Consider the following 12281-nt stretch of genomic DNA (forward strand, 5'->3'; position numbering starts at 1 on the left):
GACTTACATTTTTTTGCAAGTTTAACAACTGAGTACTGAGGTTTTCTATCCTCATGTAATTTTCATTTAGCTCCTCTTCAGTTGCCTTAGCCGACTTGGTGTTCATCTCCAATGCAAGCTTTGAATTTTCAAGCTGAAAAACATATCCTGAAATTTCAATATTTGAAATAGAAACATAGAAAATAGGTGCAGGAGTAGGCCATTCGGCCCTTCGAGCCTGCACCGCCATTCAATATGATCATGGCTGATCATCCAGCTCAGTAACCTGTACCTGCCTTCTTTCCATACCCCCTGATCCCTTTAGCCACAAGGGCCACATCTAACTCCCTCTTAAATATAGCCAATGAACTGGCCTCAACTACCTTCTGTGGCAGAGAATTCCACAGACTCACCACTCTGTGTGAAGAAATGTTTTCTCATCTCGGTCCTAAAATCATCTCGGTCCCAAACACTCAAATATCGCAATTTATAAATTATAAACAACACTGCCAATTTATCCCAGGTTTAACTGCCATGATTACACAGATCAAGGCTCAAATTATTTACAATATGCCAATTATCTGCAGAAAGAATATCCAATTAGATTAGATCAAGCTAAAGAGCTGCCCCATTGAAATAGAGGATTCTTAACACCGAACTACAATGTCCCTGCTGAAAGTCCCACACCACCAGGTTCAGGAACAGCTAATATCCTACATCCATCAGGTTCTTGAAGTGACCTGCAAAACTCCAATCCTACCTCAGCAATGGAACACTATGGACTACCTCATGCACCACCATCGACTTTTGCCAATTGTGTTTTTGTACTAGTCTTTTCTCTTGATTGTCTTTTAAAGTGCAAGCAATTTATAATGTATGTTTTATGTGCTGTCTAAGTAAATGCACGCGTGCTGTCGCTTCAAGATTTTCATTGTACCCGTACTTCACTGTAGTTACTCAAAAAACTCATCTTGCCAGTGTAGAAGCCAATGTATATTAGTGAGAGAAGCAACAATGCAGAAAACATTTCTTGCCAAGTTAAAATTATGAGCGGATTTTATACATTAAGGTTAAATGTACATTAGACAAACCCGTTCTGACATTTCATATAGGTATATTGAACTTTCACGAGACTTCTGGACTTTTGCAAGCAGCCAAGTTTATCACCACATTGAAGGTACAGAAAGTCAATGTTAAAGACTGATTGGAATTATTCAAAGCCACAATGAAACACACATCACTCAAAATTGGAGCCTATTATTCTGGCCGGTACAAACCTAACAACTAAAGATCCAAGTGTTTAGTAACTGAAAAGTCATGTGACCCCCAAAAACAGGCCCTTTGGCCATATTCGCCCATGTTGACCAAAGTGCCTTCCTGTGTATTCTCATCGCTGCATATAGCCCATATCCCTTTCAGCTTTTTCTATTCACATACCTGTCCAAATATCTTTTTAAACATTGCTACTGTATCACTTCATCTGGCAGCTCATTCCATATACCCATTACCCTTGGTGTGAAAAGGTGGCCATTCAAATCTCCTTGTATCGTAACCTTTCATCTTATAAGGTCATAGTCATGTGATAGAAGTAGAATTAGGCATTCGGCCCATCAAGTCTACTCTGCCTTTCAATCATGGCTGCTCTCCCTCCTAACCCGTTTTTCCTGCCTTCTCCCCATAACCTCTGACACCTGTACTAATCAAAAATCTATCTATCTCTGCCTCAAGAATATCCACCGACTTGACCTTTACAGCCTTCTGTGGCAAATAATTCCCCAGATTCACTGCCCTATAACTAAAGATATTTCTCCTCATCTCCTTCCTAAAAGAACATCCTTTAATTCTATTTCAATCTTGCCCGCTATTTTAGACTCCTCTACTCTGGAAGACAGTAACCATCCACCTCTTCTATGGTCACCATGAATTCATAAACATCTGTAATGTCACCCCTCAGCCTCCTTCCTTCCACAGAAAACCATCGCAGCCTTTCCAATCCTCCTCGTAACTCAAGGCGCCCTGTCCTGGAAACATTCTTATGAATCATTTCTGCACCCACTTTAGCTTAATCCCATCCAAAAGAAAATTTGTTAAATTTGAGTCACATTTTCTCTGAAACGTGAACGCTCTTTGCATAATCTATGTTACTGTGCCATCCACATTTGTTTTTGTAAATGGGATCACAGTTTTCTTTTTATTACTTTGTTTTGGAAGTTTTTCTCCAGTTCCTCTTTATAGGCTTTCACTTGTTGATCATGATGTTCTCTTAATTCCTGAAGAGCTTTGGTCAGTTTATGCTCATATTCAACAAAGCGACCTGTATCCACTTCAACCAGACGGGTCTCGTGTCTCTTTTTAGTTTCATTAAGTTCCTGCAGACAGACAGATAAAATATATCAAATTAATAAAAGAAATGGTAAAATTAATGTTGCATTTATAGTCAGAATCATACTGTTGGAAATGAGCCCTTTGGCCCACGCTGACCAACAAGCCCCATCTACACTAATCCTACCTGCTTGCACTTGGCCCATATGCTTCCAAACCCATCAAACCCGTCCACCTGTCCAAATGGTTTTTTTAAAATGTTGCAATAGTACCTGCCCCAACTACCTCCTCTGGCAGCTCGTTGTATATACATACCACACTTTGTGCAAAATCGTTGCCCCTCAGATTCATTTTAAATCCCTCCCCACCCCCACCCATTGATTCTTGATTCTCCTACTCTGGTTAAGAGATTCTGTGCAGTTACTCTGTAACTCTCATGATCTTATACACCTCTATAAAATCACCCCACATTCTCTTGTACTTCGAGGAGGAAATTCCTAGTCTGCACAATATCTCACTATAGCTCAGGCCGAGTCCTGGCAACTTCAAAATCTTCTTTGCACCCTTTCCAGCTTAACATCATCTTTCCTGATCAAAACTACACACAATACTCATTTGTTAGACGTGAATTTTGCCCGAACAGTGACCCATAGCACTGTGGCCATTGCGCTATGTTTAAAGCCCATAGCACTGTGGCCGGTAGCTCTTTGTTTAAATTCCCATGCGCTAAGCCGACAGCGCTCTGTTTAAACCTTTACACGCCAAACCGACCGCGCTGTGTATTGCTTTACGTGCCAGTTCTGCGGCTGATAGCGCTTTGTTCCCCGGGGGGGAGGGTGGCTTGCTGGGATGCAGTCCCCTGCCATTGGTTATAGTTTGAATTTGGGAGCAGCGCTATTGGCCAGGACTTATAAAGGCAGGCGCCAAGATATGTTAGTTCAAGTTTATGTACGAGAGGGGTTCACCGACATGTTGAGTCGCGATCAGCACCGCGGACGAAGGCAGAGAGAGAGGTATGCTGCTGTAAACCGGACCCTGTGCATACCAAGTATTGTTTTTGTTCTCCCTTGCCAATAAAACTGATTTGTAACTAAACAGACCAGTGAGCCTATTTCTGTTCTACTAGTCAGATCTTTGAACCTGTTTCCATGTAACATCATTGGAACACAAGACTTCATTAACTTCATCGCCAATTTCTATTCTGCACTCAAATTCATTTGGACCATTTCTGACCCCACCCTCACCTTTCTTAGTCACATCCTCTCAATCACAGGAAATAGACAATTGACTGACGTCTTTAATAAACCTACTGACTCCTACAATTATCTAAACTGCATTTCTTCCCACCCTGCCTCCTGTGCGCAAAGTGTTAACTTGGGCATGTTGTTTGCAAGCATTTAAGGAGTTGCAAATTAAATTGAATATTATCAGCAGTAAGCATCCCCACTTCTCGTGAATGTGGAGTCAGGAATGTGTCCTGGGTTGGGATGATTAACACCCAGCAACTGTAACCATTTCACTCTGTACAAGGCGACTCAAACCACTGGAGTGTTTGCCTGTTGAAACCCACTAAATGCAGTTTTCCCTGGATTCCTTGAAGCCAAATTCAGTCAAATGCTGCCCTGACATTAAGGGCAGTCATTCCCAGCTTAATTTCTAGAATTTAGCTCCGATGCATGTTTTGGCCAAGACTGCAATGTGCTCTGGAGGCAAATGGCTCCATCAAATCCAAATGATCATTCAGGAGATTATTGATGGCAAAGTGTTGCTTGATAGCATCATCCCATTGCTTTAACTGTTTGTGTGATAATTAGCTGGATTGGATTTTTCCTCCATTTTGTGAACACGACAACTGGGCAATTTTACACATTGTCGGTCACTAATCTTACACGGAACAGCTTGGGCGGAGGCACAGCCAGTACTGGAATATAGTTTTTGGTAATACACTTGGGATATGGTCTCAGAGCCTTTGCTGCATCTAGTGCCTAGAGCCAATTTTAAAATCACATGGCATGAATAGAATTGCCTGAAGTCTGGCATGTGATTGGGGGCTGCTACAGATAGCCGAGCTGTATCTGGCTACATGGATACGAATGCTTGTGTCTCATTTTCAGCAGACAAGCTGGACTGCACCTTCATCGAGGATAGGAATATTTTTAGAACCATCTCCTTTCATTAGCTGTTTGAAATAATTGTTTATCGCGATCCACACCTATACCTACCAGGTCTGCAAAGTTGTCATCTGCTTTAATCGTTGAATCCAAGCTCTGTCTGCTGCATGTTGTTCAGCATGAACAGAGTTTGAGCTGCAGCTTCTCTGCACTGACATCTCATAATTTTTCCATTGGTAGACCAATCATACTCTTCTGAACTCTTCAACAAACCAGGGCTGACTCTTTGCCTTGATTGCAATGTGGAATGAGAGTTTGTGGGCCATGATATTACAGACTATTTACCTTTCTCCTTTCCTGATGGCCCCATATATATTTGATTTGTCAGATCTGCTCTGAATGCATCACATTTGACATATTTCTAGCACCACACAACACAGTGAAGGGTTCCCCCAACAAAAGTCACTTCTACATGCTAACATGGACAGAAGCATCCATCTGTACCTGGAAGATAGCGAGGCAGATATCAAGTATGTTTATTGTGCAGGAGACATTGTAAATTTAACCCTTATACTGGTTCCTACCATAAACCCAGCCTGTCAGCAATGTCCTTCAAGACTTGGCCATTTGCTCAGTCATTGTGTTCCCAAGCTGATTTTAGTGATGGACAATAAAATCCCCCACCCAGAGTGCCTTCTGTATAAAAAGGGCTTGGTAGCACTGGTACTGAACTCTTCTTCCAGCATCTCTCTTTTTTTTCAGCCTCTCTCAATTAAAATAATTGCTATAAATTTGAAAAATGGCAAATCCAATAAAATGCACCTTTCATGCAATGGAATTTTTCTTACCTCCTGATGTATATTCCTTCTGAACTCGAGTTCTTCTGTAAAGCTCTGACAACGGTTCTCAAGGTCAACTCGCAAGAGTGTTTCATCTTCAAGTTGCTTCTTCACAGATGTTAAAGAAACTTCTAGCTGCGGGAAAGATTTAAAATTTCAAATTATAAAAAAGCAAAATGACTAGCTTTTATTTCAAACATTTTTTCAAAATTCATATTCCCTTCTAACAAGATCATTTGGCCATCAATTCTTTCCATAGCAAGGTTTTGACTATCCTGACCGAAACCCAAATTTTCTGCAAATTTAGAAATCCCATGGAAAATGTTTAACAGTTCAAGTAATCAGTTTTGTATGCCCCCAAAGGGGCAAAACATCACATTAAGAGCTTCTGAGACACATACAATTGAACTCAATAAATTCATCACAGCAAGTGTCAAATTTGAAAACTCATTTGAAATTATTGCAATCTTTAATTCAGCCCATGCATTTTGGAGAGTTAACTGTGATATATACAAATTAAAGGGAGCATAGTCTTCAAACTTGTATGTTTGTTCTATATCAAATAACTCAAAAGACAAAAGTTTGGATAAAGATGACAGGAGAACCAAAATAAATGATCTCACATTAAAAAAAGAAAAACACTAATCTTTTTGGTTGGTACTTTACATCCAAAGAAGAGTGAAATTAAGGATGTAACTTTCAAAATATAACACTGAATATAGGATACCATCGGATGGGTAAGAAATTCAAGTGACCATAATACAAACAAAAGTTTGACTACAAGTGTAGTGAAATCTAAAAAAAATTATCTGCTCTTTTTTTAAGTTACCTTTGAAAGGCGTGCCTGCAAATCGTCAATTTCTTCTTCGAGGGCCTCTTTTCCACCCAGTGTAGTTGCGAGGCTAGCTTCCTTGGCATGAAGTGCATTTTGAAGATCCTTAACATGGTTCTGGGATGCACGTAGATCAGATTCTTTCTTGGTATAACTGATGCAATAACAAAAAAAAGTCACGCAGTAAACCAAAAGCTCAAACCTGTACTTGGGAAAACAAGTTAGCGTCTCGCCAATTGTACATTGACTGCTATAACACCTAGGTATAAAGATGATTCCACATTTTGAACAAATAAGGTGATATCTCAATTAAAAAGGTAAAAATTAAGCATTAACTGGACAGTGCAAGATTCCAAAAAGTTTTATTCGTGGCACTGAGAATCAAAAATCTCACTTGGTTCAATATGCACTTTTCCCCCTTGTCAAAAAGTGAAAGTAAACAATTTAAGGAAACCAATGCAACTCCAATTCACATCCTTTATAATCCTTCATTGACTGTCCAACTCCAACACAATCAGCAAAGTGAAAGCAACTTAAATTTCATGTCAATATAATAGTACCAAGAATGGGCACTTGAATTGCTGCTTAGATCCCTTGATGGTGGTGAGAAAAGGAAGGAGGTGAAGGGACCAATGTTGCACTTCCTACAGTGAAGAGATGGCAGGAGGATGTGGATAGGAAGGGTTGAGCTAACCAGTGAGTTAGAGAAAATAGTCCCTGTGGAAAGTAGAAATGGAGGGGAGATCAAGGAGGCTGAGGCCTAGACCAGTTTGATAAATTCCAATTTCCAGGTCCCAGCCATCTCATCTTTACCATGGGCATCCAATCTCCATACGCAGTAAAGTCTTGGGACCCTCCACTTCTTTCTGGAACAAAGACACAACCAATTCCCCACCATTAATAATCTCTTCCACCTGGCAGAACTTCTTGTTATCCTCAACTTCTTCAATTCCTCCCACTTTCTACAGATCAATAGAATATCCACAGGAACTTGCATGGGCCCCAGCTACTTTAGTAGCTCCTTAGAAAAGATTTTGGTCCAGAAATACGACAACACTCTTCCCAAATCTTTATCTTCTGCAGAACTTATCAATTTGTGGGCACGTTGAGCCAAAAGGCCTGTTTCCACACTGTATGATGACTTCTGAAAGTTGGAAGTCGGCTGGGGCAGGACAAAGTTTGGCAGGTGATAGGTGGATACAGGTGAAGGGGATTTTGGTTTGGCAAAAGACCGAGGGGAAAAAAAGTCATTAAAGTGCAGCATCTCCAACTGGTCTATTGCACTTGGCGCTCATGCTGTGCCTTTTTCTACATCAGTGAGACCAAATCTAGCCTAAGTGACAGTTTTGCAGAGCACCTGCATTCTGTCCATACCACCCAGTTTGTGCTTCTGGTGGCATCTAATTTCAACTCCATTTCCAAAACCAACCAGTCTGTCCTCCGTCTTCTCCACTGCCATAGTGAGGCTATAAGAAAAACTTAAAGAACAACATTTACTTGGCATACAAGCCAATGGTATGAACAATGAATTTTCTTCTTTCATATAACTCACATCCTACATTCCTTTCCCACTCCAACTAGTCCTCCCAGGTTCTCTTGCCGGGTTCAGCTTTTTGCATTCCTTCCACACCCCAACTCCTCTGTCTCCTTCTGCCCAACACCTGGTTCCATCCATTCCTCTCCAGCACCTCTTATAAATTGGCTGTGTTTCCTCTTTCACCCGCAATCCAGATGCAGCGTCTCAATCCAAAACATCAACTTTCCCTTTTACCACTCCAGATGCTGTTTGACCTGCTGAGTTCTTCTAGTAGTTTATTTTTATACGAAACTTTGCATGCCATGTGACTTCCCAAACAAAAGTAGCAAAGATCAACTTTCACCCCAAAATGACTTTTTTTTAAAATTGTACTTTTAAAGGAATACACTGCTTTTTTTGCCAATCATGGAGGATTGGCGGGATGGGAACACTACATCCAGGTACCGAGTTGTAATAATTACCAGGGTAATTATGCCCTTGACATGGTTTGTATCGCTTCTATGTAAACTTTAGCAAAAAAACACAAAGTGCTGGAGAAACTCAGCAAGTCAGGAAACATCTGGCGTGTCAGAGGTTATGGAGAGAAGTCAGGAGAATGGGGTTTGGAGATGCCACCAGAATTGCTGAGGTTCTCTGGCAATTTGTGTTTTGCTAAAGATTCCCATATCTACAGCTCCTTGTGTCTTCAATGTAAAGTTATTTCTCAATGCAAATCCCAGAGGGTTTGAAAACATGTAGGAAAGTAATGGGAGTTGGAAAGGATGCAAATCCTACATAATGTGTGAAAACAAACAAACACTCCTAAAAAACAATAGACAATAGGTGCAGAGTAGGCCATTCGGCCCTTCGAGCCAGCACCACCATTCAATGTGATCATGGCTGATCATTCTCAATCAGTACCCCGTTCCTGCCTGCTCCCCATACCCCCTGACTCCGCTATCTTTAAGAGCTCTATCTAGTTCGCTCTTGAATGCATTGAAAACGTTTGTTACTTCTGGCTTTACCAGTTCTGAAGCCTGTTTAACAGGTCTAATCAACAGTCATTCCAAACAAATGCTTCAACTAAAAAGCACCATTGTTACAATTATTTTTCATGATTAGAATTTCTGCCAAAAAACTTGGATAACCAGGGAAAGAATGATGCAAGATGAGCTGGAAGATAGAAATGTCAATCAATGGGGTGATAATAAAACAAGTTAAAAAGGCCATTCGTCTCCTATCTGAAAAAAATGCAACGTTTATTAGCCAAAATAGACAGAAGTGGAGGTAAAGTTGACTTCTTGAGATGACAGTGATACATGTGAATTGATGTGTGGTGGTAGTCACAATCCAGGGAAAGGAAGAGTTGTGTAGGAAGGAAGCGCAGATGCTAATTTTAACTGAAGATAGACACAAAAAACCAGAGTAACTCAACGGCTCAGACAGTATCTCTAGAGAAAAGGAATAGGTGACAATTTGGGTCGAGACCTTTCTTCGGAATTAAAACTTCTCTATAACCTTCCGATAGCCTCCATTATCTTCCTGGAATGGGACAACCAGAACTACATGCAATGTACCAAATGTAGCTTAACCAAAGTCCTATACAGCTTGTAAGATTTGAGAAGTTTTCCCTCATTCTGCAAGCAACACCTAACCAAAGAGCTGCAGTTTGGACATTTTAAACGGGAGACTGGGGCTGATAGCGGAGAAAGGCTGCGGTCAGTTTACCAAGGGATGTCACAATCCGTGGGTCCTAAGATGGCCGCAGGACCTCGTGACCAGCCACAAAAGCAAAAACCTTACAGCCCAGTCTCTAGGTTTCTGCAAAGCCACGGCCAGAACAATGGATGGGTATTGGCCATGCAGAAACCTGCGAAACCAGGTCGAAGTCCAGACACTGGGGCGCTGACATCAGCATACCCACAATGCCCCAAGCCGACCTACACAGTTAATCTCGTTAAGAGGGCACAATAGCCCATAGAAAACTACCTGGTAGGTGATGGGAAACCAGTTAAACCCATCACCTCGCAACGAAATACCAATTAACACCGTCTGGCCATCCCCGGTACCCCCGGACATAAGCGCAGATCAAAAGGAAAACTCAATACATATCTTTTAAACAAAGAGATCCCGAGATCTGGCGGGAGATAGGACGGGTCAGAATAGTATAACTGGCCACGACTTTTGGGTTTTAAACTCAAGAAGGAATACTGCAAGAAAACCTGCAAGGAACGCAAGCCAGGAGGAAGACGAAAAGACAGGCAAGAAAGACGCGCTCGCAGCAGGGACAGCAACGCTCGCAACGACTGGCCAGGAACGCAAGAAACGGAAGGAAGAAACTCAGGGGACAAGCACGACCCTCATGTAAAGCAGCGGAGAAGCAGCACAAACAGCCAGTAACCCCAGTAATAGCCCCATGGTGAGCATGCACCGCGATCCTGCACATCCTGGACATAGTTTTAGTGTAGAGGGGAGGGTGGTTTGAATAAACGTGGGTGTGTAAATGAATATGTGTTGGTCAAGTTTGCGATGTGTCGTACGTTCCCCATCTTACAGTCAAGAATATGTCTAACAGAACTGTGTATAAGTATTCGTGTAGTTATGTATATGTCGTTTAGAACTGTGTCTAAGTATTCGTGTAGTTATGCATATGTCTGATAGAAATGTGTATAAGTATTCATGGTCAATAGTCCCAAGCGCTCAATAAAAGCCTTTTCCATTTAAACCCTGGTCTTCAAATCTGGTCTGGTTGAATTTTTCTGCACTATAAACGCTCCTGTATCTAAGTCCAGTGTCTAGAACCGTAGGGGGTGAGTGGGTCGAACCACTCACGGGGAACCAGTGTGCGCGGCCTGGTCAAGGGATCAGAGCAAGGCACGGGGACCTTAGGTCGGGCAAAAGCTCAGCGCAGAAAACCCCTTACAGATAATGGCGACCACGAAGGGACACTGGCAGCAGGACGATAGTGTACCAGAAAAGGATTTTAAAACTAGGGAAGTAATGGACGAGCGCATTGCGGACTATGTTTTTAGCAAGGTGAATATCACCAAACAATGGATGTGTGGTTTGTTAGAGGACAAGCGCCCACTGGATGCAGCGATCTGGTGGACGGCCAGTAAAGCCCACAAGAAATCTGTAGAAAAGGCGGTCTGGCTGACCTGCTATAAAAAGCAGGTCCAGCTTTTGGACCGCGTGGTTGTGGCACAGGCAGCCCAGATCAGAGACCTTCAGGAGGAGGTAGAGGAGAAGGCTGCGGGTGGGAACCAATTGATTGAGGCTCTGGACTCTTTAAACAAGGAGCGTCGGGTCGTGACCAACCGCCACAAGGCCAGGGTAGAGCTGATGGAGTGCCAGATCACTGAGGCCATGCACAGTAAAGGCAAGCTCAGGGAGCAGTGCGCTTCCCTGAGCCGCCAGCTGGAGAACCAGGAAGAGAACCTCAAGGGGGTTAGGGCAGCCTACAAAATGGTTTTGGAGGACAGGTCGGAAGGGGCCGACCACGGGGCCTGCCTGCAGGAGATAGAGGGTCTGTGGAGTGCTTTAAATAAAGCAAGTGGGCTGGTCTATCTAATGAACCCCCCAGCGAGCCAGTCGCTGGCGGTTGCGAAGGTCCCGGTTCCGGTCCCCAGAAAGACCGTGGTGGCTTCGGCCCCCAGACTCCACAATTCCCCTAGCTACGAGGCATCCTGGGAAAGGGGTAGTGTAGGGGAGGGGTCCCGGTCGAGGACTCGGCACCGGCGCCCATGTGCCTGGTCCTGGAAACCAGACGGAGACCCACCGCGCTGAATGGGGACGCCGGACCCATTCAAAGCGAGATCGTGGGGACGCCGGACCCATTCACAGCTCCCAGCAGTTAAGAGCCATGATCGGGCATGTAATGAAATTGTCCGAATCAGGGGACCCTTCGCTGCATTTTAGGGAGGTCGAGCAAACCGCTGCAATCAACGGTTGCAACGAGGGAGAACGGGCAAAAATGTTGCTGTTCTCCCTGGACAGCTCGATCCTCCAATGCAAGAGGGACCAGGACCTACGACCTCCTACGCGACGAGGTCCTGGAAGTCTTGGGGATGGGCGATGAGGGTCCATTTGCCCGATTGGGGAAGACCCTCCAGATGGAGGGAGAACCCCCAAGGGTTTTTGCGGCGCGACTGTGGTCAGTATACCAGAGCAGTTGCCCGCACGTCCCCGCGCGGGATGTCCTGGTCGGGAATGGGAGAGCCCAGTGGCTCCGATGTTTGGTATCAAACAGCCTGGCGGCCGTCAGGGAGCAGGCGAAAGCCTGGTTTGATCCCACAAATAGTACAGAGGAGGCGGTTTTGGACCGTCTCACGGTAGGGTATAGGAACACCCGGAGTACGTCTACCCGACTCGTAACAGGGAAGGTGAACGTGGCGGAGGCTACTGCACCGGTCCAAAAGGAGTGGCGACAGGAGGGTAACCCTACCGCACAGTCCAAGTGTTTTAGGTGTGGTAAGGTGGGACACTGGCGGAAGGATTGCAGGGTCCACACCAAGGAAGATAGGGTTGGCACCACCCTGCGCGCCGATGTCCCAGTTAAGCCCGAGATTATTGAAACAATGATCGAGGTAATGCGGTCCCTCATGGCCGCACAGGGGAAGGTGGCAGTTGCTACCGGCTCCCCGGGTGCGGGGGGGGCACTGGACATTCCCCAATGACATCAG

General features: G+C 43.9%; 1 protein-coding gene across 1 annotated transcript in view; it reads right to left on the reverse strand.

The window, feature by feature from the left end:
• lmnb1 (lamin B1) overlaps positions 1 to 12281 on the reverse strand; it is a 37237-nt gene that overhangs the window by 11110 nt on the left and 13846 nt on the right. The window contains exons 2-5 of the mRNA XM_078396267.1: positions 6081 to 6237; positions 5261 to 5386; positions 2178 to 2348; positions 8 to 133 (exon numbers count right to left, since the gene is read on the reverse strand). Coding sequence (XP_078252393.1) covers positions 8 to 133; positions 2178 to 2348; positions 5261 to 5386; positions 6081 to 6237 — 580 coding nt within the window. The remainder of the gene's footprint in view (positions 1 to 7; positions 134 to 2177; positions 2349 to 5260; positions 5387 to 6080; positions 6238 to 12281) is intronic.

Source organism: Rhinoraja longicauda, chromosome 3 (genome assembly GCF_053455715.1).
Source record: "Rhinoraja longicauda isolate Sanriku21f chromosome 3, sRhiLon1.1, whole genome shotgun sequence".
Taxonomy (NCBI): domain Eukaryota; kingdom Metazoa; phylum Chordata; class Chondrichthyes; order Rajiformes; family Arhynchobatidae; genus Rhinoraja; species Rhinoraja longicauda.